General features: G+C 36.4%; 1 protein-coding gene across 1 annotated transcript in view; it reads left to right on the plus strand.

Moving 5' to 3' along the window:
• Positions 1-24272, plus strand: part of TENM1 (teneurin transmembrane protein 1) — an 893298-nt gene that overhangs the window by 592411 nt on the left and 276615 nt on the right. The window contains exons 9-13 of the mRNA XM_062183627.1: positions 9072-9271; positions 10533-10743; positions 15449-15550; positions 16921-17115; positions 20312-20512. Coding sequence (XP_062039611.1) covers positions 9072-9271; positions 10533-10743; positions 15449-15550; positions 16921-17115; positions 20312-20512 — 909 coding nt within the window. The remainder of the gene's footprint in view (positions 1-9071; positions 9272-10532; positions 10744-15448; positions 15551-16920; positions 17116-20311; positions 20513-24272) is intronic.

Here is a 24272-nt window from a genome sequence, read left to right on the forward strand (position 1 = left end):
CCCCATAACCTCCCTCCCACCCACAAACCATCCCATCTGCTACTCCCTCTCCCATTCCATTCTTCATTAAGATTCGTTTTTAATTATCTTTATATACAGAAGATCAACTTAGTATATAATAAGTAAAGATTTCAACAGTTTGCACCCACACAGAAACACAAAGTATAAAGTACTGTCTGAAGATTATTTTTACTGTTAATTCTCATAGTGCGACACATTAAGGACAGAGATCCTACATGGGGAGTAAGTGCACAGTGACTCTCGATGTTGATTTAACAATTGACACTCTTATTTATGATGTCAGTAATCACCCGAGGCTCTTGTCATGAGCTGCCAAGGCTATGGAAGCCTCTTCAGTTCACAAACTCCGACTTTATTTAGACAAGGCCATAGTCAAAGTGGAAGTTCTCTCCTCCCTTCAGAGAAAGGTACCTCCTTCTTTGATGGCCGCTTCTTTCTACTGGGATCTCACTCACAGAGATCTTTCATTTAGGTCATTTTTCGCCACAGTGTCTTATCTTTCTATGTCTGAGAAACTCTCATGGGCTTTTTAAAAAGATCCAAAAGCATTAAGGGCTGATTCTGAGGCCAGAGTGCTGTTTAAGGCATTTACCATTCTATGAGTCTGTTGTGTATCCCACTTTCCATGTTGGGTCCTTCTCTCCTTTTTAATTCTATCCATTATTATTAGCAGACACTGGTCTTATTTATGTGATCCCTTTGACACTTAATCCGATCTTTACGATCAGTTTATGAACTTAAACTGATCACTTTAACTAGTAAGATGGCATTGTACCTGCCAACTTAATGGGATTTAGAGTCCCATGGCACGTTTCTAGCTTTACCCTTAGGGGTAAGTCCAAGTGAGCATGTGCCAAACTGTACATCTCCTCTCTTTCTTATTCCCACTCTTATTTTTAACAGGGATCAATTTTCAGTTGAATTTAAACACCTAAGAACAATTGTGTCCTAATTAAGGAGTTCAACCAATGGTATTAAGTTAAAAAAAGAAAATACTAAAAATAAAATAGTAAGCTGTTCCTCGACAGTCAGGACAAGGGCTGATCAAATCATTGTTTCTCATAGTTGCAGTTTCACTTCTACAGGTTTCCTTTAGGTGCTCGGTTAGTTGTCGCCAATCAGGAAGAACATATGATATTTGTCCCTTTGGGACTGGCTTATTTCACTCAGCATGATGTGCTCCAGATTCCTCCATTTTGTTGCAAATGACTGGATTTCATTTTTATTTTTACTGCTGTGTAGTATTCTATAGAGTACATATCCCATAATTTCTTTATCCACTCTTCTGTTGATGGGCATTTAGGTTGATTCCATGTCTTAGCTATTGTACATTCAGCTGCGATAAACATTGAGGTGCAGACAGCTCTTTTATTTGCCAATTTAATTTCCCTCGGGTAAATTCCAAGGAGTGGTATGGCTGGGTTGTGTGGTAGGGCTATCTTCAGGTTTCTCAGGAATCTCCAAACTGTCTTCCATAATGGCTTTACCAGTTTGCATTCCCATCAACAGTAATTACCACATTTTCTTAATCCAATCATGAGTTGATGGGCATCTGGGTTGATTCCATATCTTAGCTATTGTGAATTGAGCTACAAAAAAATGGAGGTTCATATGCTGATGTCATTTCCTTTGGGTAAATTCACAGGAGTAGAATGGCTAGGTCATATGGTAGATCTATTTTCAGATTTCTGAGGAATCTCCATGGTGTCTTCTCATAAAGTTTGCACCAGTTTACATTCCTAACTACAGTGTATTAGAGAACCTTTTTCTCTACATCCTCACCAACATTTATTATTTTTTATTTTGGATGATAGCCATTCGAACTGGGGTGAATTGAAACCTTACTGTGGTTTTTATTTGCATTTTCCTGATGTCTAGATCTTCCTAAGCACTTTTTCATGTTTCTGTTGGCCATTTCATTTTCATCCTTTGAAAAATGCCTGTCTATGCCCTTTGCCCATTTCTAAGCTGAATTATTTGTTTTGTTGTTGTCGAGTCTCTTGAGCTCCTTATAGATCCTGGTTATTAATTGTTTATCAGTTGTATAGTTTGCAAATATTTTCTCCCATTCTGTTGGTTGACTCTTCACTTTGCTGAGTGCTTCCTTTGTATTATTTTCTTTTAAGAAGGTACTTTATTTTATGTTGACCCATGATTCTGAATAAGTGTTTGAATACATGACCCTTTAATGATAAACTTGATTTTTATAGCAATTCAAATTTTTACTAATTCCAAGAGATTGGTTACTCCATGTACCTCTGATAATCAGTATACAGAAACTTCTACCAAGATACTTTATATTATACTGTATAAGGTTGCATATAAACAGAAGAACCTTAAATTAGGAAACTAATTTTTGTGCATGCTACTTAATAAACAGTAGACCACACTAGAAGAGTTGTGCAACTTTAAGGATTTTTCGGGAATGTGGATATTTTTGTGATGAACTTTAAAAATAAAAAATCCTTCTAAAAATATAACATCTTTAAAATAAAATGTGTCCAAAAACAGATATGCAGAATAAAAATGCAATTCAAAATAAGCCGTTTAACTAAGAAGATTTTTTTTTTGACAGGCAGAGTTAGACAGTGAGAGAGAGACAGAGAGAAAGGTCTTCCTTTTCTGTTGGTTCACCCCCCAAATGGCTGCTGAGGCCGGCACACTGCGCTGATCTGAAGCCAGGAGCCAGGTGCTTCCTCCTGGTTTCCCATGCAGGTGCAGGGCCCAAGCACTTGGGCCATCCTCCACTACCTTCCCAGGCCACAGCAGAGAGCTGGACTGGAAGAGGAGCAACCAGGACAGAATCCAGCGCCCCAACCCGGACTAGAACTTGGGGTGCCGGCGCCGCAGGCAGAGGATTAGCCAAGTGATCCATGGTGCCTGCCAAAGATGGTTTTTTAGCAAGGCCATTTCACTTCTTCCTGAGATGATGTATGCAAAACTAGATAAGGTACTGTGCTATAATCTGAAGTTTTTCAGTGTCTCAATATAATTTTTTTGTTGTTGTTTGTTTTTTTGTTTGTTTTTTTTTTTTTTTTGACAGGCAGAGTTAGAGAGAGAGACAGAGAGAAAGGTCTTCCTTCCGTTAGTTCATTCCCCAAATGGCCGCCATGGGCGGCGCTGCACCTATCTGAAGGCAGGAGCCAGGTGCTTCTTCCCGGTCTCCCATGTGGATGCAGGGCCCAAGGACCTGGGCCATCCTCCACTGCACTCCTGGGCCACAGCAGAGAGCTGGACTGGAAGAGGAGCAAGCAGGACAGAATCCGGCGCCCCTACCGGGACTAGAACCCAGGGTGCTGGTGCCACAGGAGGAGGATTAGGCTAGTGAGCCACGGCGCCAGCCTCCATATAATTGTTTACACTTATATAGTAATGTATTTCTCAAGTGTGAGATTAGCTAATGGACTTTTAAGCTATCTATTATAAGTGTCAGTAAGACAGAGGGATTTTATTTACAAACATATTTTATTCACATTTCATTCCCAAAGGCCTATGTATGTAGATAGTTTCAATTCATCTGCCACCAAACCTTATTCTGAAGTATCAAAATAAATGATCAAAACTACTATCAAAAGAATAAATTAATATTACTATTTTATTAACTTATCCATACAGTATTCACCAAGTGCCTACTATGTGCAAGGTTCTTTCTCCCTTTTCTTTTTCTCCTTACTATTCTTGGATTATATAATGAATGCAAAAAAGCATGCTTAACACATACTGTGGATAACCTACCCCTAAATAATGAAGAATTGAACAAATATTTCTCTTCAACAGTTCATATGTGAAAAATTACATAAATGGAATTGATAGTCTTTTGCTATTGCTTTTTGATTTCTTCAAAGCTTTTCATGAAAGGGAATAGTGTTGGTCTCACCTCCTCATTTTGCCACAGGCACTGATATCTAAGTTTTACAAAGATTTGTTACTGTGAAACTAATATTATACTTGAAGGTACACAAGAAGATGATATTTAAACCATGAGATACTCTAGAACTAATTCAACTGAAGAATCATACCAATGCCTTTTTAACATTTTGAAAATGCTCCAGGATGAAGTGAAGAACAAATATATGCTCTTAATGCATGTCTTTTTCTTCTCTGTGGACAAAAAAATCTTGGGTACTTCTTATGGAATTCACAAACATCTTTAAAGCACTACTCTTATTTCTGTTATGGACAATACTATAGCCTTTACTCTAGTATTCTTTTGTAAAGTCCTAATAGTGGAATCTTCTTAGTGGTTCTGTATTTATATCTTCTAACAATTTCAACTGAGTTCTTTGGTTGTAGCATGTCTAACTATATGAAGTAGAAAAAACAAATTTTATATATATATATATGTTCAGAATATTGTATGCCTCATATTTTATATAGACAGTGTTATTGATAATCATGTTATTAGTGTTCAGGTGTGTCTGAGTCTAGAAATAGGAACCCTTTGTTTAGATAATACAGTTAATCCATACAACAGCTGTCATCAATTTCAGGCCTTTTTTTTTTTTTTTAACTTCTAGGTAGCTTGACCTTTTCTTTTTGAACTAAGCTACCATCACTTAGTGTGCTGCCCTTCAACACAGCCTATCTGCCATTGGTTTTTCCTGCTCAGCAGTTGATGCCTGTGTTGTAACCTATAAAGAGGATGTTTAGCTTGAACTAAATTGATGGATATTGGTGAGACTGTGATAACAACAGTACTGCACAGTTGGATATGATCTATGGCTCTGCATTTCATCCTGAATCTGTACAAGTAAAAGTGTTGTTACTAGAAAATATTGTCTTCTTAGGTCTTTTTATATGCTTCAGTAAAAAAAAAATGATTAAATGACAATTAAAACATGAATAGCAATGAGTGTTTAGCCTAGCTGTTAAGACATCCACATTCCATGTTGGAATGCCTGAGTTTGATTCCTGGCTCTACACCTAATTCTAGCTTCCTACCACTCCAGACCCTGAGAAATAACAGGTGATGGCTCAAGTAAGTGGGTTCCTGCCCTCCACAAGGGAGACCTGGATGGTGCTTTTGGCTTCAGCCTGGTACAGCCCAGACCATTATGCACATTATGGGAGGAACCATTGGATGAGAGCCTTCTCTATCTAAATTTCTCCCTCTCTCTCCCTCTCCCTCTCCCTCTCCCTTATCTCTCAGCCTCTCAAATGAAAAATAATACTTATTTGAAAAATGAATGTTACAAAAAACCAAAACCTAGTGCAGTATTTTAACTCTACCACTTCTAATTCCCAAATATAAGATCAAACTCAATGTTCAGTCTGGCTAAATCCACTATACTTTCTTATTCTAGAATTTCTTCAAAATAATATTTGTATTATACTTTTGCATGTAATTTCATTGTCTTTAGATTTTCCCACATTTGGCCTACAGTAAGAAAAATAATAGACCAACAAATGAATTTATAGTCACCATATTATAATCCATAACTAATTTTTAGAGATGATAAAATGGCACAGGCTATTTACTGTTGTGGATTACTAAGGGGGAGATACCTTCCTTTTTGATGCACAGAGCGCTGAAACGTAGAGGCTGAGAAATTTTTCATCTGCGAACTGTGAGAATTTCTCTTCTGTTTTTTTTTTTTTAAGATTTATTTAGTTATCTGAAAGTCAGAGTTACACAGAGAGAGAAGGAGAGGCAGAAAGAGAGGTCTTCCATCTGCTGGTTCACTCCCCAATTAGCCACAAAAGATGGAGCTGCGCCTATCCAAAGCCAGGAACCAGGAGCTTCTTCCAGGTCTCCCACATGGGTGCAGGGACCCAAAGACTTGGGCCATCTTCTACAGCTTTCCCAGGCCATAGCAGAGAGCTGGATCAGAAGAGGAGCAGCCGGGACTCGAACTGGCATCCATATGGGGTACCAGCACAGCAGGCAGCAGCTTTACCTGCTATACTACAGGGCAGGCCCCAAGTTTCTCTTTAGTACCAATTTACCACACCTATCTGCTTTGTTATTTTCTTTTAAATTATAGTCCTCATGTTCATTCATATTTTGCCATCTCCATTTCCCTACCTTGTCTTAACTGTGATGTAAATTCTCAAAGGTAAGACTGTGTTTTATAAAAATTATTTTTATAAATGACTTATGGATGTGCTCCAAAAATATAGTAATAATTCTGATAACCAGGAAATCCCAATAACACAGCTTCTTGAGTTTCTTTTGATTTAGCAAATAGCATTTAAATAGCTTGATGATGCAACATATGATGCTATAATGAAGGAAAAAATTGTGTGGCACTTGGTAAGGCTTGTATATAAGGTTAATGTCTATCACACAATTTTGCCCAGATTCTTTTAAATGGCAGCATCTATTCATTAAAGGCTGCTGTTAGCACCTTAAAAACTGTGTTTGTTGAAACTGTGATATTTTTAATTATTTTATATTTATAGTATTGTTTTCATTACCAAATTATGCATTTTAAGAAGTGATTAAAAATCCCTAAAGTGGCTAGCAGCTGGATAAACTGAACATTAAGTTGGTAACACAGGTGTCCACATAAACATGGTCTATTAATTGCCTGATCATTGAAGACATTTATCAGCCCCAGGACCTTAAGAGTTAAGTGTATAATCAACCCTTTGGGAACCAAATTGTTCTGTCTCACATGGAAAAAAAAATAACTTCCCAGTGAAAAATAAAGTCCTCAGTTGGTCATTTATTATCTCAAAGGGCGTATTTTATTATAAATGTCAATTCCACAAAATTATGTGTCCTGTAATACGTAATTATGTTCAAAATTGTACTTGAAATATATTATTAACAGTTAACAGTGAACATTCTTAAAATAGTTATTACTCTTGGCCTTAACACAAAAAGCAATAATGGAGGTATTTTAGGGAGTTAAAAGCTGCAAGGCATTGGCCTTTGAATAAAGCCACCGCAGGTGTGTTTCTTAATGGGCTGTTAATTTTATAGCGGGTGAACACAAAGGACAGAGACCATGTGTGTTTTTAAACTGTGTTTGGTGTGGAGAAGGAGTTGATGGCTGAAAAATATAAAGGCAGTGTGAAATGAGGCCAAATTTAACTTTCCCTCCTGAGGTATAATCCTCCTTGCTTAAAACCAGGGCAAACTAATTCTCTTCCTCTTGCGTCCCTTCCCTCCCCACTACCACATAACAGAGACTTCCATAGAAACATATATTAAACTAACACATCAGAAATAATTTAAAAATATGATAAATAATAAAACTCTGTCCAAACCCCCTCGCAGACCAGCTCCTTCTGGGTTGCTTGTTTCTGCTGTCAGCACTCTCTAACTTCCAAACTCATAATCATGGGGTCATTTTTGACCCTTCCTAAGTACCTACTTGTAATATTCTGTAGAATCTCATGTTTCAGGATTTGAGAAAGGGAGGCTGCAATAAAGCATCACTTAGGAACTTAGCGAAATGTTCAAGTTGCGACCTACTGAATTGTAATTTGTATTCTAACAAGAACCCCATCTTGTACACATTAAAGTTTGAGAAACTCTGCTATAGAATCTTGCTTTGCATTGTCTCTCCTGTGTCCTTCCTTTTATCCATTCACACCTAGTTGTTTTTCACTAGGATGTATTTTTTCTATGTGAGCTGTTTGGGTTCACCCTAAATTTAGATCTTCATGTCATTGCGCCTGAATTATTGACCTATAATTTCTATATCATCTTTGTGTTCTCTGCTCTAATTCATCCTATTGCTGCTTCAAGATTAGCTTTTGTAATGTACCCAAACCTCTTATGTATTAAAAACTATTAATGATTTTCCATCATTTACTATATAAACCTTCTTGAATGGCACTTGAGACCCTATGGAATATGACACAATTCTTTCCCTCCAGCCCTGTGTCTAACTGCTTCTCAACAAATACATATTCCCTACCCCTTAGCTTTACAGTTCCCCTCCTCTTTGTTTCATTTCAAATTGTTCTTTCAGTGTGGAGCACCCTTCTTAATGACTGTGTTGAAATCTCCTCCCTCCTAGTCTAAGGCTCATCTTTAATGCCACTTGCTATAATAACACTTTTTTGATTTATTCATTGAAAAATGTGTTGATCACATATATTCTTTTGCTTACATTTGTTTACATTCTTTTTGATACTGGGGATAAAACAATGAAGAAAATAGCCTCAGCCCTTGCCCTCACAGAGATTATACTCTGTCAAGAAAACAGACAATAAACAACAAATAAATAAAATATGCGGTGTGTTAGATGTGAATAAGTACAAAGGCAAAGTAAACAAAGGGGAGAGAGACAGCTAGGAATAAGAAGTATCCTCAACCAAATATCTTTGCTTCCTTTGAATACCAAAAGAACTTATTTTCCTTTATATTATGGCTATTTGTGTATTTGTCCTATTTACTTTGCTATCTTCTTTTATTTGTCATCTGCTTTTTTTTCTTTTCAACTTTTATTTAATAAATATAAATTTCAAAAGTACCAATTTTGGATTATAGCGGTTTTTCCCCCCATAACCTCCCTCCCACCCGCAACCATCCCGTCTCCTACTCCCTCTCCCATCCCATTCTTCATCATGATTCATTTTCAATTATCTTTATATACAGAAGATCAACTTAGTATATACTAAGTAAAGAATTCAACAGTTTGCACCCACACAGACATGCAAAGTATAGAGTACTGTTTGAGTAGTAGTTTTACCATTCATTCTCATAGTACAACACATTAAGGGCAGAGGTCCTACATGGGTAGCAGGTACACAGTGACTCCCATTGTTGATTTAACAATTGGCAACTGTATCTTATTCACCTTTGTATTTCTTGCAGCAACTGAGACAGCACTCAGTAAATCGTGGCTAAAATGCATCAAATTGATTGAAATAAATATAATAGGAGTTTAAGAGAAGGCAGAGATTGGCATAATGATTGGCTAGGGAAAGTTCCTTGGAAGATATTTAACTGGGGTAAGGCCGGAAGCATAGGTGAGAAGGAAGAAAGCAGCTGAATTAGTTGTTCTGTTATATCTGTTTTTGAAAAGCTAAAGACTATTGCTTTGTAAATTAAGAGTAATATGATGTGTAATTTTCTCTACCTTTCAAACTAGTGTTTCAGAAGGGACGAGCGATAGACACTGGAGAAGTTGACATTGGCGCACAGGTCATGCAGACCATTCCACCTGGCTTATTCTGGCGTTTCCAGATTACTATCCACCATCCTATTTATCTGAAATTCAATATTTCCTTAGCTAAGGACTCTCTGCTGGGAATTTATGGAAGAAGAAATATTCCACCTACACACACTCAGGTATTTGATATTATAATATTTTCTTGAACTTGTTTTGAGAGTAGTGGGCTGAACAGTTCAGGATTTGTTACTCGTGAAGTATAAGGGAGGCAAAGGTGAGGGCAGAAAAATTTTTGTAATGAACAAATATCAAGAATAATTGCACAGAAACAAATGAAAAATAAGTGGCACAGAGAAATAAAGAATATCATTCATCAGGACAGATTCAGAAAAGAGAGCTTATGAAATTATTCTTTATATTTGACCTCTGCATAATGGAACAGGGTGATCATGAGTTTCCAACCCTCTAATCTTAGCTTTACAGCCCACACAACCTCTCTGGTTGTGTACATCCATATGCCCTTCTCCCAATGAAGAAATATACTCAATCAGAACTTTTGGGAAATCGATCCAAAAGGAAGGTTTTATCTTACAGATAGAAATTTTTCTTTGCTATTATTAATGATAACTCAAATATGTAAAACTTCTATAGTTTTCATTAGTTTTCATAACCCTTCCTCAAATTTTAATCGCTTCATTTCTCTTGCTTTTTTTTCTCTTACTCCTTCCCTATGTAAACTCATTGGGAGCTCTACTCCAACTGGGACGTATTGAAAGGACTCAAACATCTGGGTCTTGCTTTTTTTCTCAACAGATATGATTACAAAATCGTTACCTTCTGGGCCAGAAAATGCAGGGAATTCAAGTGCCATTCAAATGTTACTCTTAAAAAATGTATAAATGTTCAAGGATACATGTATCTTGAGCCTGTCCACTGATTAGGAGAGAGTATCCTTTCAATATTCAATTATGTTAGAACAAAAGTTGTAAATTATGGTGAATGTTCTCAAATTTTTGACTGTTCATTTATTGTTTTAGAAACTGTAAAACTGTCTTAATTTGTAAAGAAGGTCACTGTAACATTTCTGAGCAGAATGTGTGTTTTCAAGTGTCTTCTATCAGATACTTTAGTAAAATGTCAAGATTCTCAAGCATAATACTACAGGAGATTTCTTTTTCTGTTTCTTGGCTTGTTTTCAAATGGTTATTTTGAATACTTTCAAACTGAAAGGTTTATAACATTTATAAATATTATGAAGCTTTTTTTCAGAATTTATAATATACTCTTGAATTCAAATATGCTTAAGAATTAATAACCTTCTCTTCCACTTTGCCCACCTCCAAGGCAAAGAAATATGAAACAGGGCAACTGAAGTTAGAGATGTTTATCAGCCTAGATATAAAAATTAGTGGTTCATATCTGTGATTGTATTTGTTCCAGTTTGATTTCGTCAAACTAATGGATGGCAAACAACTGGTCAAGCAGGACTCCAAGAGTTCTGATGATACCCAGCATTCCCCTCGGAACCTGATCTTAACCTCACTTCAGGAGACAGGTTTCATAGAGTATATGGACCAGGGACCTTGGTATCTGGCATTTTACAATGATGGAAAAAAGATGGAGCAAGTATTTGTGTTAACTACAGCAATTGGTAAGCTGCCTAAGCTGTTACTTTAAATGAAAGAGTATAACTCCAGAAAGACACAATCAGTAAGAAACGTATTGCTCATTCTGCCTTAAGTTCATTGTGGGTTGCTATAAGAAAGGTTTATATTGTTGCCACTGACATTGTTAATGCTGATTAAGATCTTTTAAATACTTCATTGTTTGCTGCTGTTCTAGGGCACTTACATTGCACCTTTTTGGGTGTTCCCAATAGGAATTACCTAGATAATATCAGTAGCAACACTACATAGATGAACAACTTTAGTGAAGAAGGAATGAGCAAGAAGAGCCATGTAAATTCAAATTCTATTACAAAAGAAAATAAACATCTTTGAAAAAAGAAAAACTGACATCAATATTATTATTTAGAACAACTGATTCTAGAACTATTAGGGCTTCAAAATACAATCTATGAATATTTAGAGAAGAATATTAAGTGTAATAATGAGTCATTCAAAGCTCTTTCCTGTAGAACATTTCAGTCTGAAAATCATCACAGTGGCTCTTTCAGTGTGCTCAGAGCCTTTCAAAACATGTACTTTTTAATATAATGCCTCTCCAGACTTACTTACTTTCACCCTAGTTAGTCATCTAATTGTTTTGTCATTTTTCGGTAAATTTCATCCCCCATGACCTTTTATGTGAATAAAGCTGAGCTTTTTAGCAATTTTAGAGTCCTGAGGGTAAACAACTCATAGACACAGTATCATGTTTTATGAATTTTCCTAAAACATGTATCTTTTAAAAGAAAGGAAAATGTTATACAGCTGTCAGTTTTTTACACAAGTCTCACCACTTTATCCTTTAGTTAACCTGTTCAGCCATATGTTTAAAAAGATGTGTTGACTGTTAATAGATATGCCATCTGCTCTTTATAACAATTATGTTCTATTTTTACTTGCTGCTGAAGACCTTGAGTCAGTAGAAAATATTATTCTAGCCATAAGATTATCAAAAACCTTCCTCTAAAGTAATCAGAAAGGCAATAAAATTGCACTGATGATTTTTCCCCTAGAGGAAAATTCTACTTATCTTACATCTTAAAAAGCCAAAGTATTTGTTTTTTGAATTTGACTTGTCAGTCAACACACTCAGTAGGACAGGCCAAAATTAAATGATTTTTGCTTATGCAAACCAGTTCCTTTACTTTTCTATTATCTTTATAAGATTACATAAACACATTTCTCAAATTTTGAAGCAACAAAATATTTTCTCCTATTATTCCACTCAAAGAAAAGTCAGATACATTTCCAAAACAATTAAAAGCCATATAAGTCATTTACGCTAAATTCTTCCCATTCTTTATTTGTATATTTTATCTGAATCAGAGTAAAAACAGTTCAATATATTTGATTAACCAAAGTCAGGTTGGTATAAATTTGTTCTAAATAGTGCTTATTCATCTATTGATGATATTGATATAAGTTGATTGATCTTAACTACGTTTGGTTTGCTACTAACAAGAATCAAGACAGAATCAATAACTAACATCTATTGAATGAATAATATAGGCCAGATGCTGGCTTATATTAATACATATTATTTTCCAGTAGTATAAATGGAGACGTCAGTATCCCCTTATCTCAGGCAACCTGCACTGTAACCTGATAATATATGCCATTTATGAACTGTCACTCTGCCCCAAGCACTGTATTAGATGCTTTACATTCAGTTAGCTTGCTTGATTCTCCTTAAAACCATGACAGAGCACCTATATAGATTTTTACATTACAAATAAGGAAACTGAGGCTTGGAAAGTGTCACCAACAGCAAGTGATGAGTACCATTTAGATTATTCTCATTCCATAAGGCTATTTTTCATCTTTAGCTTTTCCCACAGTGCGGGGCAACCAGAAACAAAGCCTATCATCAGTGCAGATGCAAACATTAAGGGGCCTTCTACTCTAACAAAAGAATATAGTTTTAAACATAGAACTTCAAAATTATTATTAATGTTAATGGACTGGAGTCTAGGAAGTAATTCTGAAGTAAGCTTTAAAAGATAGAAAGCAAAGCTTTCTGGAGGTCAACATAAATAGAAAAACTGTTCCATTTGTATCACTAGTTTTGTTTATGCTTTTCTGTGCAGCTGTTTTCCTCCTAGAGTCTCTAGGCTGTCCCAGTTGTCTTTTAGACACCCAGTAAAGGTAGCAGCTCCCCAAACCTCTTTTCGCCTTTCCATTTGCATTACTGGAGTTGCTCTCTGGGTAACAGTGTGGGCTCAGGGATAGTTCTTATGTCTAAGTCAGTAAGATATAGGGTTATTTATTTTGAAAGCAAACTTTATTAAAGAATTTTTCCAGAATAGTTACATTCTCACAAGGCTCAGTCCATGAGGTTGTGAACAGGATCCAGTGTGAAATTCAATTCAACTCTATTTATTTTTGAAAGCTTCCTCTATGGCCTTCTATTGACCATCCACAGCAGGGGAAATCCAAGTGCATATTTACGAACTGTCATTACTGCTTGGTACCAGAAAACTAGATAAATAGAAAATAGCGAAATAATTATTCCATCTTTGAGTTAAAACTGACTATGCGTTTTCATAATTGCTTGTATTTACAAATTCATAGTTTTCTGGAAATAACTGAAGTTTTAATGAGTTAAAAATCATTGACTCTTTGCCAGTTGTTAAATCCCTGCCAGCCCAATTGTAGTTCAGTAAATATCACGTGTCATTTGCTTCTCTAGTTCATTTCCCAACACAATGGTTGGAGAACAAAACCATCATAAACTTGCAAAAGGCAATTTGATGTATTCACACAGGTGCAAGAAAAATAATCCTCTTTGATTGATAATAGGCTGGCTATCCTCACAGCCAACTGGATTCATTCTCAACCTTCTGAGAATCCCCAAATGGACTAGGTACCAGTTTCTTTCTCTTGTTTTATTCTGCCCCAGGCAGAACGCCAACATCTAGATCACAAATTCTCTAACCATTGAAGCTGAGTATTTAAAGCACTGGCTCTGAATGCTTTAATATGGTAAGTGCTTGAAGGGTCACCCGAGACACTTTTTAGAAGGCACATAACTAGGGGTGCTGCTGTGGCCTAGTAGGTTAAATCTCCACCTGCGGTGCTGGCATCCCATACGGGCACCCGGTTCGACTCCCGACTAGTCCATTTAATATCTAGCTCCCTGCTAGTGACTTGGGAAAGCAGTAGAAGATGGCCTAAGTCCTTGTGCCTCTGCACCCACATGGGAGACCTCAAGGAAGCTCCTGGCTCCTTGGCTTTGAATCAGCACAGCTATAGCCATTGCGGCCATTTGGGAAGTTAACCAGTGAATAGAAGACCTCTCTCTCTCCTTCTCTCTCTCTCTCTCTGATACTGCCTCTCAAATAAATAAATAAAACTTAAAACTTAAAAATAAAATCTTAAAAATGCGGAATACCAGGCTACATTCTTTAGAAACAGGTTCAGTAAATCTAGAGCTAAAACCCAGGCTTCTGCATTCTAAATATCCATGGCATCCTACAGCTCATACAAGTGGGCACAAACCACAGTTACAGAAATGCTATTTTTCTACCATTACTATAAATTCTCACTGTTGTTGTTCAGTGAAAGTTGCCAGGACCACCTCCTAGAATCTCTCCCTCTAATTGAAAATAGCTTATCCAAGTGAAAATTGGTGAAGCAGATAATTTGGATTGAAAAAGGAAAAATTGGCACATAAGTGAAGTGTGAGTTTAATAGGCCAGAACATAAAACTTTTAGTATAGTAGTGTTAGGTATACAACATTTACAAAATGGAGTAATGGCAAGAGGATTTTTTTAAAAACCCCACACACAGACAAAATCTAAGAGTAAAGCATAAATACTATAATAATTCATAGAATTTGATCACTGTTATACTCAAGCACAATTTTAACCTGGGAACACCTTTAATGTCTTTCGTGGAGTCTGGCCATTTGTATAACATTATCGCTTTTCAGAAAAGTTACCACCAGACTTATCAAAGTTGTGTTGCACTGTACATCTTTGTGTCACCATAGCTGTCTATGAGTACCTTCGAAGTCTTTTTAATTTTCCCAGAAACCTATTCAAGAATGGATTGAAAAGATATTAGTGGCAGTGAACTGATAAGCATTTACAGTCAAGAAAGCATTTCTCAACAAAATACTTAGGTTCTAGTGCTTTTAGTGGTGGGGAATTTAATATGAACACTTACTTTAAAAGCATCCAATTGTCACTTATTAATGAAAATGAAATACTGATTATCATATTAAACCTGTCAAGATAGTAGATTAAATATTCTACGTTGCTAGTGGAGAAACTTTATTTGCTATGACCTGAATTTGAAAAAATGAGACTAGTCTTCATGGTTGCATTTTAAGCCTGTTTTACTTTTGAGAAATATCTGATAATCCTGGTACATTTTTAGCCTTATCATGAATGTCTCTTAAGAATACAATTCATCTAGACCCTTTATGCACTTTAGAGATGAAGTTCATTTTTAGTTTCACTCTTAAATAGCCAATTCAGCAAATCCAGATCCTTTTAATAATTTTGTCCTGCATGTGACATCTTACTGAAGTCTTTGGCATCTGATTTTGAGCAGTAAGTGCTCTGTAGACAGCACAGGGCAAGACTACTATAGGCTCAAGAGTACCTGCAACTTAAAAAATAGTTCTTCAGTGTTCTCTACAGCCTCCTGGCTTATTCATTTTTTTCTTTTTTTTCCCTCTATAGAAATAATGGATGATTGTTCCACCAATTGCAATGGAAATGGAGAATGTATCTCTGGCCATTGTCATTGTTTCCCAGGATTCCTTGGACCTGATTGTGCTAGAGGTAAAATTGCTTTGCGGTTCTGATTGATTTAGAGAAATAGATACCATTTGAGAACTTGGATTTAGTACTAATAACAAAAGTAGTAGTAGCAGTATTAATTGCGGCAGCAGTGACCACACCACTGCCACCCAAAGCACTTACTATGACAAATGCTGTTCTAAACACTTCATGTTATCTCTTTGGGTAAGATCTACTACTATCCCAGTTTTATGGGTAAACTGAGAGGTCAGGTAACTTATGCAGGGTTACCAAGCAGCTGGGACTTGCACCAAAATTGTCTGACTCAACCACTATACGATGCTTGTATTTCCTTGACAAATTAATTCACAATGGAATGACTTTAAAAGAAGTTCTGGGGTTCTGTTGATCAATATGATGACTATAGATAATGTACTATATATTTTTCTATTTAAAATAGAGGAGGAAAGGATTTTGAATGTTTTCACCTTTTCAAATTTTGAATGTTCGAGAAGATATATTTATTTGTCCTGATTAGACATTACACAATGTATAAATGTGTTGAAACATCAGTTGGTACCCCATAAATATGTACAATTTTTATGCATCAGTTAAGAAAATTTTCTATATATATATATATACATATTTTTAAAAGGTGGGCAAAGTTGATAACTGCTTATACACACCAATGTAACTGGAAGGAATGGAAAATCATGAACAGGGACATAACCTAGAACATAAAGACTGGAAAGGCAGAAGTTAAATAGCAAACTTGACTGCTTCCTAGATTTGCCTATAGTTTAATCCTTGAAAACCTTTAGATAAATCACACAGTGTTTTTCTATAAGCTTATAACTATTATTTTACAGATGTCTTTTGCTCCTTTTCCATGTGTTCCTGAAGTTTCTGCTCTGCTAACGTTTTACTCTCCAGGTTCTCAGATACTCAGTTTCTTTAGGCTGAATTCCATTCAACAGAGAATCCTAAAGTACTTTCTAGGTTCCCAGAACCATGACAGAGCTTGAAGAATCGGGGCTGGGTATGGAAGTGATTGCTGGTGTTTTAAAATAGAGTAAGACAGGATTTGATTCCTAAAAGTAATATACATTTGTTTGAGGAAGAAAAACTCTAACTTAGAATAATAGTAATAGTTTAAGAGTATGGTGAGATGGAAAGAAAAATATGTGAAATAATTTTTTCATGCAGAATATCTTTACAAAATATCTTTACCCCACCCCCATAGGAAGAAAATTCTATGTTTGTAATCATGAATATGTGCCTATTTAATAAAGGGTAAGACAGAAATAATACAATTTTTGCCTAAAATATTATGCAAGAATCAATAGAGAATTGCTCTTTGGAGATTTTGAAAGCAATATGAGAACATTACAAGTTCATTTACCAACCTTCAGATTCGTGCCCTGTGCTGTGTGGTGGGAACGGAGAATACGAGAAAGGACACTGTGTCTGCCGAAATGGCTGGAAGGGGCCAGAGTGTGATGTTCCAGAAGAACAATGCATTGACCCAACGTGCTTTGGCCATGGCACCTGCATCATGGGAGTCTGTATCTGTGTGCCAGGATACAAAGGAGAAATATGCGAGGAAGGTCAGAGCCCCATTTTGATCTATTGCTTCAGGCTTTGCTCTCAAGAAATGCCCTAGGTGTTATTCTATGCCTCTAGGAAAGCAGCAGCATTGCTTTGTAAACAATAAATGCTCAACATGTCCTTAGTACATGGAGCAGGGGTTGGGGTCAGGCGAACTCATGTCTTTTTTGACAGTCTGTAATATTATACACAAGGCTGTATCTGTGGTACTCAGAGCAGTAACGAAAAAATGGTGTTTTCTCCCTCATTTCTAACATTGTTTTATAACTTGGGAATTTCCATATTGATGATTCTAGGTGTTAATTCATATGCTTTCATTATTACAGAATGTATTATGCTACATCTCATTTTAAAGTACATAATAAAATAATATATGCACATTTGGAGCCATTTCACAAATGTTTTCTTTGGGAGTGATTTGTAATTACCATTATTATTATTGCTTTATATTATTTATTTTAACATACCTCATTCTGAAACGACCTCTATGCCTAAGGAAGCAGGCTTACCACTAAGGAGTTTCAAAGAAGTGTCTGTATATTAAATTCACCCCAAAGGAGACTTTGCAAAAAATTTTTGGAAATAGCAATAGTTTCATCATTTAAAGAGACACATTGTGGAATAAGTTTACTACCAATCACACCTGTTTTCATGCCGCATTCCTCAAACAAGGCTGATTTCAGAAATAATATTAAACCATTACCGTGGGAGATGGTCTCATCACAACTGTTGTTCAGGAAAGAGGCTGCTGAAAATGCACTATAATTGCTTTTTAAAGATGGCTCATTAAGACCATTACACAGCATTTTAAAGGGTTTAATCTCATTCCACTCCATGAACAAGCAAGACTTTAGCTCTCCGCCTCCCATTAGCAAGAGTAAAATTTTGGTGTGAAGATTGTATCTGTCCAAATGAGTGGCATTAGGCCTGGACCAGGCACCAACTTCCTGAGTTACTTTTGAAAATTGTTTTTATGTAATCCAAATGAAAGGATAATGTTTGCTATAAATTCAGATGCTGTATGGACACACAAACCGCCAAAAATGGTTGTCTATCACAACATCTACAACATGTAATGTAATTAATTTAAACCCTTCTAAGTTAAATTTTGTAAGCAGATGAAAAAGGAATTAGCTCAAATTTGCATTTGTCACTAACAGAATTTATAGAAAAACCAAGATAGCAAGGAAGACTGCTCACCATATTTAGTGAGCAAACTTTTCAAATTCAATTGAAAGAAATATTTTAAGTCAGATATTATAGAGTATGAGCCTATAGGCTGACATGAGGTCTATGGATGGGTATTATTTGACTCACATAGTGGTAATATTGGTTTTGTTGTTGTTTAATGTGGTATTTACCAAAGTGTTAAGAGATATGTGCTTTCCCTTGAGCACTAGAAAATCCGATAGCTGACCCACATTACTATACAGTGACAATCAAGTGGAGCTGAGTATCAGCAGGTCTCTTGAAACAGGACACTTGGCTTTTAGTTTGCTCCCAACTTACATCCAACCCATTTCATTCATGTATTCCATTTGTCTGGACTCTTAGCCATACAACCTGTACCTTTGACTGAAGTATGTCTTTCATGATTTAAATGAGACTTACACAAATGCATTGAAGTAGACCCTTTTTTCCCCAAAATTTATTATTTGAAAGGCAGAGTGAAGAGAGAGAGAGAAAGAGAGAGAGAGAGAGAGTTTTTCCATCTGCTTGTTCTCTCCTGGGATGACTGCAACAGCTGGGTTCAGGCTAGAAGCCTAGAACTCCATCCTGGTCTCCATCTTGGACGGCAGGGGCACAAGCACTTGAACTATCATTCGCTGCCTTCCCAAGCACATTAACAGGGAGCTGGATCAGAAGCAGAGCAGCCAGTAACAACATTCTGATATGGGATGCAGGCCTCCCAAGCAGCCTCTTAACCCACGAATCACAACACCTGCCCTTAAGTACACCTCTTAATAAATAAGCCATGTTAAGATAAATAAATAATATTTTGTTTACTAAAATTTTTAATATAACAAAATAACCTCCCTCTAAAAAATTCTATACTTCGAACCTTCCCTCTCTCTCCAAATGATAAACCAAATTAGATGTACCTTCTGGTATTTATTTGCTAAATAGCTCAGGTAGTAGGGTATTGTGCTAATGAACCTTAGATCTTGGGCTAAGTATAATGGCAGTAACATTAATTATAATAGTGCTTAGCTAGACTTACTCTGTTCCATAGCCACAAGCCACACCCTAAATCAAGGAGAATCTTGCAAATATAGGCAGGTTTTGTCCATCTACTCCCATTACTAGAAAAATGACTTAAAGCACACATCCTCACTATGAAAGTTATTTTAGCCTCATGTTATTTGTAAAAGAAGACAAAAAATCTGGAAATGAATCTTCCCATTTCCAATGAAATGATTATTCAGTTATAAGTGTAAAACAATTTTCCCCAAGGAAAGCATAGGAGCCTACCTCTAAAATAGTTTATACATTTTTCAGAACATACACAATCATTGCCAGCCTCACAGAATCAGAGACACATTGAGTGGGCCTGTGACATTGAAAACTGTGTCACGGTGTCCTGATAGAAGTCATGAAGAAAAGAATTTTAAAATTAGATTTAAAATGTTGCATTTTCAGTGCTTCTAAGGAAGAAATGAGAAATTATAATAAATTGATGTAATTTCTATTCTTTCATGCAACAGCAATCACCTTACCCAAAACCTCAAATAATCCAAATTTTTTTAAAAATTGTGTAAACTCCTCTTGATATGTCAAGTAAAAGTCCTTTCTGGTAGCTATTATTGCAATTTCAGAAAGGATAAGAAATTGTTTACCAAAAGCCTCTCTGTTTTGCAAAGGCAAAAAAAAAAAAAAAGAAAAGAAAAGAAAAAAACCCTCTTAAGGTCCAGACCAATCTACCCATCTTTTATGTGTGGCACTGCACACCATCCACAATTTTCACAGCTTACATGTGGTTTTCTTTTAACTTTAGGTTACAATCTTTCTGACTTGAACACAGTGTTTGCATGTATCAAGTCATTTTATTGTCAGTATTAATGATCTAAAATGATCAGTATTAATGATCAGTATTAATAAGTCAGAAATCCATGTATCTCAATTTCATTATTTTAAGGTGTGCTCTTCACATCTGTACCTTACTAACATCCACCCCCTCCATTTTTGGGCTTTCAGAGGACTGCTTAGACCCAATGTGTTCCAGCCATGGCATCTGTGTAAAAGGAGAATGTCACTGCTCTACTGGCTGGGGAGGAGTCAACTGTGAAACTCCACTTCCTATATGTCAAGAGCAGTGCTCAGGACATGGGACTTTTCTTCTGGATGCTGGAGTGTGTAGCTGTGATCCCAAGTGGACAGGATCAGACTGCTCAACAGGTACCTATACAGTTATTTCTTTCTCCTCATCCCACCGCTACAGAGTTCTAACTACTTCTTCCCTTAGGGTAGTGCTTCTTAAAGTGTGATGGGGATGCTTTAGTGGATTGTAAGGAGCTTCCAGGTATTTCCCAGTTTGCTATTTTACTGTATTTTCACTTATGACATACTGTTGCCTGTTTTCTTTTTCGTTTTTTTTTTCATCTTATTTTTTCCATGGTATGTGCTTAAATTTCTATCCTCATTCTCTATTCTGTAGTCCTTTCAACCATTCCTAAGTCTCCTACTACAGGTTCTATACAGATTATTTTCAATCTGTGCTTCCCCCAAGCTTAAGAATCAGGCCTCTGTAGTCATCTGCTAAATATTGCTACTGGATATCCCATCACCTAAAACACAATTTATCCCAGGAACTCTATTCCATTTTATGTAAAGCCATGCTAATACTCAATTACTATTCCCACAACGTTTCTTTCCTTTTCCCATTACCCACCCCAATATATTCCACAGTTCTCCATTGTCTACAGATAACATATCTTAGCCTGTTATCAAAATCCCATCTCAAATTATTCTATATCTCTGCCTCCAACCTATCTTCCACTTTTGCATTCTGTGCAAATTCTTCCTTCTGCCAAAATAGTCTGTATGCTGTCCTTATCCCCAATGCATCATATTTTCACACTTTTGTCCACACTTTTTCCTTCGCATAGAATGCTATTACTTTTCCACCAAGGCTAACTAAAATTTTAGCCATCCTATGAAACCCTTCCTATCATATCAATTGGTGCCCCCTGAAATAATATCTATGGTGTACATTGCTAGAGAGCAAAGAAGGCATTGTGATACAGGTATTTGTACACAAGGCTTGTTTTTTTTTCCCACCTGAATTATAAACAACAAAAACAATGGACAAATCTTTATACTTTTTTCATGAACTTTAGACCGTGTACTCATTAAATGAGTAGAATTAATGAATGGTGACTCTTACAAAGCATCTGCCCATGAATTTTGTTAAAGATGTAAAATGAAAGAAAACAGAAAGAATCAGTGTGTTGTGGGGCTCTTTGTACCACTGAATTAGTTTGTGAACTGAAAAGTCTGTGATCATATATTATAAAAACACAGGAGGATTCCTCCACTAGGAGAATTAGTTCTAATATAATAAGCCTCTGAAATTTGGTCACCTTGCATACAAATAAGGGGGAGAGACTATAGCATTTGATAATTTCAGAAAATGATCCAAATGTTAAAGAAATCTGATTATCACTAAAATGCAAACCTTAACATCATTTATTTATATAACTAACAAATATTTGTGTACCTTCTGTATGCTTGGTATGGTGCTTGGTGCAAGATGGATGTAGTTGTTGCACAAATGGATCTTAGAGTACAATAGAGGAGATACACTGAATAAGTTCAAAAGGAATAATGAAAGGAAAGTCACTGGGAGTTATGGGACTGTATAATTGGAACCTAACCTGATTATTAACTTATATAGTAAATGTTATTAGACACCTTTTACCCTTCCTTGTGTCAGACTATCATGGCCTGGAGCTTCAAGTTTAAAGTCATATTGTTTATATTATTATTACATTATTATATCAAACACATAATTATGTGTTAGTCATTTCTGTTCCAAATGCTGTATATACATTAATGAATCCTCATAACAATCTATGAGATAAGCACAATATTTATGCCCACTTTACACATGAGGAAACTGAGACACAGAGATGTGAAATGACTTGCCCACATTCATCCATATAAGTGTCAGAATTTGTACTAGCTTCACGGCCAACCACTTTAACCACTGTAAATGTACTGACCTCAAGAAGCCCATCATCTAATTCAGCATGTGTAAAAATGTGCCACTGTTAGATCATGTTCAGGGTCATGTGCCACATGGGGAACAGTAGATTATGTGGATGAGAAGAGACCTTAAAGCCGGGTAAGGATTTGTAGCAGTCATAACACTGGAATTAATGCTGGAAAGGTTATTGCATGTTTGTCAGTGGAAAAGAGGAAAGAATATTCTAGGCAGAAGGAGTAGTTTAAATAAAGTATGAATCTAAATGACACATTTGGGTACTTGCAAGTCACTGGATGGGGCTGCAGCCTAGAAGGGCAGAAAGATATAAAACTGGTGAGATCAGCAGAGGTCAGAGTATGGGAAACTTATTTACACACCATGCTAAAGAATTTACATTTTCAGGGCTGGCACTGTGGCGCAACTGGTTAAGCTGCCACCTGTGATGCTGGCATCCCATATAGGCACTTGTTCAAGTCCTGTCTGCTCCAGTTCCAACCCATCTCCCTACTAATGAACCTAGGAAAGCAGCAGAGGATAATCCAAGTGCTTGGGCCTCTGCATTCATGTGGGAGACCTGGAAGAAGCTCCTGGCTCCTGGCTTCAGGTTGACCCAGCCCTTGCTGTTGACATCATTTGGGGAGTGAATCAGCAGATGGAAGATCTCTCTCTCTCTCTCTCTCTCTCTCTCTGTGTGTGTGTGTGTGTGTATGTCTCTGTAACTCTACCTTTCAAATGCATAAAATAAATCTTTAAAAAATGAATTTAAATTTTCTCATGATGCAATAGGAAAGCACTGAATAACTTGAACCAAGCTACATGTAAAATAGACCATTCTCACAGCAGCATATTGCTTGGAAAGTGATGATATAGGGAACTATATGAGAGGGCTTCAGAAAGTTCATAGAAATGGGATAAAAATATGAGCTTATTTTGCTGGAAACATTTTTAAACGCATATTGGGGGATATTAAAAAAGTTCATGGAAAATGTGTATTATGAAAAAAAACTACACATGGATTTCAGAATTATTTTGAACCCAAATAAACTTGCCTTTTAATTCCATTTCCCTATGAACGCTTTGATGTATGCTCACACAGAATGCAGCAGGATTATTGGAGTAGTCCAGGAGCATGGTGGGGAGGGCCTGAAATGAAACTGTAGTTGTAAAACTAGTAGACAAACCAGAGGAGATACTGTGTAGATGAGAGAGAGATAAAGAGAGAACGGGAGAAAGGGAGAAAGAGAGAAAGAGACACGAGAGTGCAGAGCAGCCAGGGATAACTATTTGGAGCATCATAATAAAGAAACACAACCAGCAGAGAGAGAAAGGCATAGGCAGAAAAGCAGGTTTGGGACAGAGGGGCCAGACATTGTAAGCTCCTTTGTGGATATGCTGTGCCAGAGGCATCTGCAATAGATCCAAGTGGCTATGTCCAATGATCACTTGATAGTTATGAATGCAACTTATAGAAGAATCCTGAGTTGAAGATAAATATATGTTGCATAGTACAGATCACAGAAGTGCACATTATTGTTCAGAGAGTGTTTAGAAAATGAGAGAACACCAACATTTAATGTCTTTACTATGATAAGGTTCATTGAGTCATATACCTCTCTTTATATATGATTCAGTAAACACTGACAGGTTAAATAGTGATACCATATCATATACATGCTCTGTCAGATCACTCACCTCTCTTTTGTGTCCTCCATGATGACTCAGAAATGTATAAGATTACTAGTAATGGACCAGTCACTCACCAGTTGTATAATCAAATATTTGTATTTCCAAAGAATTGACATTAAAGTAAATATGCTGAGAATTTCTTTTTCCCTGCCCACTCCTATACCCTATCACACAGACATGCATCAGACCTGTCAGCAAAGAAGAAAATCACACACAAGAAAGAAAAAAGCTAATTATAAACACACCTCAACACTCCCCCTCCTT

Source organism: Lepus europaeus, chromosome X (genome assembly GCF_033115175.1).
Source record: "Lepus europaeus isolate LE1 chromosome X, mLepTim1.pri, whole genome shotgun sequence".
Lineage (NCBI taxonomy): Eukaryota > Metazoa > Chordata > Mammalia > Lagomorpha > Leporidae > Lepus > Lepus europaeus.